Source organism: Chelonus insularis, unplaced genomic scaffold (assembly GCF_013357705.1).
Source record: "Chelonus insularis isolate UGA/USDA-ARS -01 unplaced genomic scaffold, ASM1335770v1 contig_91_pilon, whole genome shotgun sequence".
Classification (NCBI taxonomy): Eukaryota; Metazoa; Arthropoda; class Insecta; order Hymenoptera; family Braconidae; genus Chelonus; species Chelonus insularis.
The window spans coordinates 133805-140997 of record NW_023276780.1 but is presented as its reverse complement, the minus strand read 5'-3'; the positions used below and the strand labels follow the sequence as shown (position 1 = coordinate 140997).

The window sequence follows — 7193 nt, the reverse complement described above, 5'->3', positions numbered from 1 at the left end:
AAATTAATTATACATTATATATTATACATAAATTATGATAACAAATTACTGTAAATAATTTAACTTGATCTATGATATTATATATTATAGATGGATGTTGGTTAATGACAAATGTTTTTTTTTTAATGATTCAAAATGGCGTCTTCATTAATATCACGATTATCAAATTCCACACTAAATCTTAGTGCTTTGCTAAGTATTGTTTATAAAGTATGTTTGATTGATTATTAGCGTTAAGTTAGCATTCTAATTATTACTAAGGATATAAATTAAATAAAACATTCAAAAAGACTATGAGTAAATGAATAAGTATAGGGCTGAATTTAAACAATTCTACTGCTAGAGATGCCTTCATTAGTTTCAAGAGGCTCTGGTGAAGAAACTAATGAAACTGGTGATGATGCTGGAGTTACAGGAGGTCTATAGGTTCCACTTCTCGGCTCTCGAGGCAGTTCTATCACTTGAATGCTGTCAACATTAACATTTCTTCTGCTAGTAGTTATTGATTGATTTTTAAGCTCGTCTGAGTCTTCATCATCACTTGAATGTTCATCTCTCCTAAAAAATCTTCGCTTTTGTTTAGTACTCGTTGGTCGAGACCTTAGTGTTCTGCTCCAGGTACCATCAACACTACTAGTTGGTTCTTCGGATTCACTAGGTCTTTGCATAGCTGAAGATCTTCTTGAAGTAGATTTAGATGGTACATTTGAGTCAGTAATTCTTTGAGACACAGAGCTAGATCTGGATTTAATTTTTTTTGTACTTCGACTTCTATCTTCATGTTGTTCCTCAAGATCATCTTCACTTCTTGCACGTTTCACTGTTCTTTTTCTGGGTTGCCTTCGTCGTTTTCGAGCGTATGCATCTCTGTCAAGAGACTGCGCAGATTGTCCCAGACCTTCTGCGACTGATATTGAATCAAGATTATCAAGAGATCTTACAAGTCTCGGCATCTGCACTGCTTCTTCGTATGTTGGAGGACCAATTAATTCGTCTGGATGGACTCTAGGGATGTTTTCTTGATGTCTTGATTCTTCTCGTTGATTTCTACGAAGTGAATTTCATTTTATTGTTAACACTCAATCATTTGAAGTCATTTTTAAAGTTAATTTTTTAATGGGAAGCTATTTTTGTTATATTTTTAATATGATTGAATGGTCAAATAATTAAATTATACTCATAGCAAACCTTCGATGGAGTAATAACCTTTCTCGTGCTTCAGCTCGTTCTGCTTCACGTACTCTCAACAATGCTTGACGTCTCTTTTCTTTTATAGTGTGCCCAATCGATACAATGCTTCCAAAAATTAAAATTATAATTAATAGGCTCATAAGCACAAGTCCATAAACCCTTTCTGACTTGGAAGCTTTCAAACCATTATCCCAAACATCTTTAACACCTTTTCCCCAAGTTACTTGACATGATGTTGACCATGAGTAACCTGATACATTACTCGGACTTTCACAGATTAAACTTGAGGGATTGGTTTTCGATGATCGTGTTAAATAATAATATATTGGGTACAGCTGTTGACAATCACAACGCCAAGGATTGTCATGCAAACGAACTGTGTGTAGGTTTGGATTATATGCAAATGTTTCTAAATCAATTCCTTCTGTTAATCTGTTTCCTGAAAATATTCCAATTAATTGAAAGTTTATTCAAATGAATATTCACATAAAATATTTTTTTTAGGATTCAAAGTTACTTAATAAAAATAATAAATTATAAACTTGCCGGATAAATCAAGCCACGTTAAAGAAGGAAGATAAGTAAAACTTTGATTAGATAATCTAACCAATCGATTACCCTCCAGAATTAGAGTTTTCAAAGTCTGAGATTTCACACCTGAAGCAAATGTCTCCAATTGATTTTTACTTAAATCCAAACTTTTAATCCTTGGCATGTACATTAAGCTTTCTTTTGGAAGATACTCAATTAAATTATAAGATAAATCAATCGTTACAGCAGTTGTTGTAAAGTTTGTTGGAAATTCTCTGATGTCATTAAATGACAAGTTAAGTAAATGTAGATTGATGTTATCTTGGAGCATTAATGCAGGTAAAATCTCCAAAGTGTTATGGGATAAATCTAATACTTCTAATTTTGGCATTCCAATGAATGAACTTTGATTAACTAAACTTAATCCATTGTCATTTAGGTTTAAGTGTATGAGCATTTTGTTTCTTGAGAATATTCGATTTGGCAGAAATCGAATTCTGTTATGAGAAAGAATCACGTGGGTTAATGCTGGAAGCCCATGAGTTCCTGGACGATCTAAATTGCAGTTAGAAACGTCTAGCTTTTTGAGTTTATCATGTCTTAGTGTTTCTTTTCTGCAACAAAGTTTTTTTGTTGATAAACAATCTTGAGAATAAATCAATGTTAATTAAATAATATTTTAATACTGAATAAATTGATTAGGAATTAAACAAGATTATTTAAACACCTGCTACTATAAACAAGAACTGGATTGTTGGACAAACGAAGTTGCTCGAGCTCTGGTACTCCTTGGAAAGTATCTGGATACAGATAATTCAACATACAATACGATAAATCTAGCCATTTGAGCCTTTCACTCCTTATGTGATCGATTGACTTCAGTGGATTTCCATGTAGGTTTAAAGAAATTAGTTGTGGAAAATATAACAGTGTTTCATTACTTAATTTACTAATCACTGAAAGGAAAAAAATATTTTTACTCTATTTTATTTTTTTTTCTTTTTAATTAATGTAATTTATTTTACTTACAACATTGGCTGACGTCCAAAATTCGAAGTGAAGGATTTTTCAGAGCCTCTAAATTCGTTATTGGATTGTTTTTTATATGAAGGAGTCGTAAATTTGGTAGTCTTGAAATGACATCAAGACCTCCATTAACATCAGAAATATTATTATTATTCAAATCAAGTTTTTCCAGTTTTCGTAAATTTTCTAATTCTTCTGGTAGTTCATTTAATTTATTTTTTGATAATAATATTTGCTTTAATTCTGAAAGTCGTCCAATATCTGCTGGTAATAATCTCAAATTATTTCCTGATAGATCAAGATATTCCACCTGTAGAAAAATATTTTGTTAATGACATTGAATGTTTAAAATCGTTTTTAAAAATCATATCACTTATTGTTCTTTGTTTTATTTTGACATTAACGTATTTTGATAAAAATTACTGGTACCAAACTACTGATTTTATCAGGGAATTCATCAAGATCCAGGTTAGAACATGAAACACTCCAAGGCACTCGGTCCAAATGACACACACAGTTGATCGGACAAATTGATCTAGTATGAGAAATAAAACTTGTCACTAAGAATAAGAGTATGGAGTGTGTACTGCCAACAATCATCTTTGACACTTTGCTTTATTTAATGAAAACTCTTAAATATCGCTAGAAAATTTCATGTCTGACAACATCTAACTTATGTAAAACTTATTTTTCTAAAAGAAACTTTGTGACTATTTTCGTCATTTTATCATAAGTTCTAATGAATTGAACAAAAAATTGAGGGCGTGCCCGTTTCGTTCACCTCGGTATGAACACTACCAATAACTTATCTTTCATGTACACCCGAAGCGGTAGAGCTTATCTTCATCATGAGATAAGTTGTCGTTGATATATCCATCACTAGGTTGGTTCTTCATAAAATGAATCGGTGTATATAACAAAGGAAGTAAATAAAACTTATCATTTGATTTACTTATTAAATAACGTTTAACAACATAACTAATTTCTTACTCATTCAGGACAATAATAATTTTGATGATTTTTTTTTTTCATTTCGTTGACTGAGTAAGTAAAAAATTTAAGACATTGGATAAATACATCGAGTTGACTAAAGCCGATATTGAGTAGACATCTGTGGTCAGTCGTCTCGAGCTCTTTAAGCCCCTCTTGGCTGACCCATGCGGATATTTTTCCCTTTGCTTCTTCAAGCTACCTAGTAGAATAAGCCGAGTATCGTGTGGCTACGTGTACTTTTCTTGTCATCGTTTGCTTCTAAATCCTGTGACGACAAAGTCCAAGACCTCGAGATGCTGCATCATCCATCTCACATGTATTTTAAATTTTCTTCCAATATCGAAGCCGATCTCAGACAAGATAAGTTGAAAACAACAAATACAAGAAAAGGAATATTTATAGAGTGTTATTTTATGATGAAGTGGAACAGTTAATGCGATGGTCAGGCATGAGAAAAAAATTTTCACTAGAGTTTTTGATTCTTTTTCACACATCCGTTTAGCGAGAGGAACCAATCGCAACAAAGTTACACCCTCTGGAGGGTGTGAGCGGCTTAGCCAGCGCCGGCGCTTAGCTCCATGGCTTATCCAGCAGCCAGCCAGATTGTATAACTGCGAGTTTGAGAGTGCGCCGACGTTCTACCTGTTGACTATGGCTAAAGCCAACCCCTTTGACGATTTCACAAATCCTCGAGCTTTTATCTCATCCTTAAAGTCACGCCTTTTTAAATCTATCTCTCTTAATAAACTCGGAAATCATTTTTTTTCTTCACCGAAAACGCACTCTAAAATCGAAAGTTCATTGCCATCTTAACATTTTTGACATAAGCATCCTTGTACTTTTTTATTGAAGAAAAGAATATAACAAATTCTTTATTCAAAAAAAATTTTTTATTAATTAATTGAAATAAAAGAATAAATTAAATGTTTGCTGAGTTGGTTTATCAACAAAGATTTTTTTATTAATAAAAAAAATCCTCAGATCGATAAACGAGACGGGGTAGAAAATGGTCTTGGAACCGGACTGGAGATAGATATAATTTAAATTCGATCAGAGTCGTTGAGTTTTCTTTATTCAATGGAGATAAAAGCTCGAATGAAGTCGTAGATTGAAGAGGAGTTATAGAGTTGCAAAGGAAAACGAGTGTTAAGAGAACGAGAAAAGTAAGTGATGCAAGCAGGAGCCAAGGGGATATAATACCTCTCGCGCTATCTTTCGACAAGGGTGTTCGCTGAGAAAGCGGTTATATATTTTTAACGCCTTCATTTCCGTCACAGGCATACCGGAAATAGCGGTACGATACCTCGCGGTGTTTCAAGTATTGATCAGTTTGGTCCGGGTACCACCCATCGGACGACGGGTGGAAACACGGAGGAGTCAGCTTCTCTCTCTCTCTCGTTCTCTTCTCCTTCTCTCTTTATACTAAGACTCATCGGTGAATTTCCCCCACTTTCGAAGCCGTGTGCTTTTACTCCTCCCCTTCACCTTCTGCCCAGACTCATCCACCTTCTAGATAGTGAGACAAGTATTTCCGAAGCTATGCCAAGTCTTCTTGATGATGTATATCTGTTTGAATTTTTTTAATTCCTAACGTTTTACTATTGTTATCAAATTTTTTTGACACTAAAAAACTCCATCAATGTTTAAATTAATTAAATATTCTATAAAAACTTTGTATTTTAACAAACTTGGCATTAAAAAGTAATCTCGAAGAGGATAAAGTTAAATAACCAATGACTGCCATGAGTCAGTAAATCTCTAGCGCATAAAATGCTTTTGATGGAAGATTTCTAAATTATTGTAAAATATGACGAAATAATAACTCCAAGAAATATTATAAAAGAATGAAATAGTTTATTAAATAGATTGCAAGATTTTAAAGACAGGGAAAATGTCCGGCCAGTTTAAGTCTCAGTCAGAAATTAAACATAAACAAATTGGTCAAGCGTTGCTAACAACAAATTCAGTCATTTGTTAACTTATATATAGATGGGGACATATATTTATTTTACATTATTATAAAATTGCAATGGTGATATTTTTTGTGTAATTTCAGACAATACTAAACAACATTTAATAAGTATAAAATTTTATAATAATTAATACTTCATGAATTGGTCATTCATTGGATGATGGTCACTTAGTAGGCATTGTACCCTGGTATGATTTCTAAAAAATGTTTATAAAATATTCATGATGATAATTGAGACGAGGATAAACTTACCTGTAAATAGATAACATCCAATGTTTGAATGGAATAGCCGGGATATACATATTCGTTCACTTGTGTATTTAATTTTCTTTCAGAATTCTATTTTTAGTATCTAGTGTTTTAAAGATAAATTATTCTAATAATCTTTTTTACTTTCTTCATAATAATGTCAATAAAAACAGCACGATAATATGTCTCTTTAACCTCAAATTTACTATTCGTATCCTCAAAAATGACCCCAAATACATAAAGAATCTTTTGGAGCAATTTCTGTCTGGAGCCTCAATTCTAAATAATTACCCGATTTCCTTGGAGAGACTTAATTCGACTGAATAGCAGGTGAAGCCCAATTAAAAAATTTATTTAGAGAAAATAGTGCGCATTTAACACGCGAAGATCAAATAGTTTCAACATAACCAGATAAACATTTTTGTAGTGACTAATGAAATGGTCAATATCCTTAAGTGTTCGTTCATTGATGTGCTGGAGTAATACAATTTCTCTTATAAGAACTGTGTGCTTAGTTTACCCAAATTATGATATCATTTTGAAAGACATTTTCAATACATAAGAAATTCAATTTTGTTCTTTAATTAAAGGAGTTATCACTGTAAATTTGAGTGTTTTATTGTAAAACATTGAAAGTGTTTTAAAATGACGTCACCCATTTGATTAACATTGTCTCGATTTTAAAACACTTAAAAACGCTTTGAAATCGAGACAATGTTAATCAAACGGGTAACGTCATATTGAAACACTTTTAATGTTTTAAAATAAAACATTAAAATTTACGGTGATTGAAGACGGCAAATTAGTCAGAATTTCGAACACAACTTTTCGACATAAAATAAATTTATATTTGAATAATTTGAGTGTCATTCGATTTGTAATTGAATTTTGCATCGAATGACACTCGAAATTATTTAAATATAAATTTATTATATGTCGAAAAGTTGTGTTCGAAATTTTGGCTAATTTGCCGTCTTCAATAGCGTTTTAAAACAATTCTTTAAGAAGAGAAATTTATTATTTGGATTAAAAAAAATATTTATATTTAATGAAAATTGAAAAAAAATAGTTAACATTGATAAAATATTATTTTTTAAACTTTGTTAAAAGAATAATTTTGTATATAATTTATTTGAATAATTAATTGCTAAAAAAACTACGAATCTCGTTTACTTAGACAATTCAACATAATTTCATATTTTTCTCAATAGAATTTAGTACATTCCCTTTG

The 7193-nt window shown here is 31.6% G+C and overlaps 1 protein-coding gene across 2 annotated transcripts; it reads right to left on the bottom strand.

The window, feature by feature from the left end:
* Positions 1-94: 94 nt before the first annotated feature.
* LOC118072294 (insulin-like growth factor-binding protein complex acid labile subunit) lies at positions 95-3528 on the bottom strand. Of its 2 annotated transcripts, none has more exons than XM_035092020.1 (6): positions 3178-3528; positions 2752-3058; positions 2450-2678; positions 1738-2336; positions 1189-1630; positions 95-1047 (listed from the first exon to the last, which is right to left on the bottom strand). In XM_035092020.1, exons 1-6 carry the CDS (start codon positions 3346-3348, stop codon positions 324-326), a joined length of 2472 nt encoding a protein of 823 aa, XP_034947911.1. In that variant the 5' UTR covers positions 3349-3528; the 3' UTR covers positions 95-323. The 2 variants fall into 2 exon arrangements, with proteins under 2 accessions (XP_034947911.1, XP_034947912.1); XM_035092021.1 differs by having other exon boundaries at positions 1207-1630.
* Between the last annotated feature and the right edge of the window lie 3665 nt (positions 3529-7193).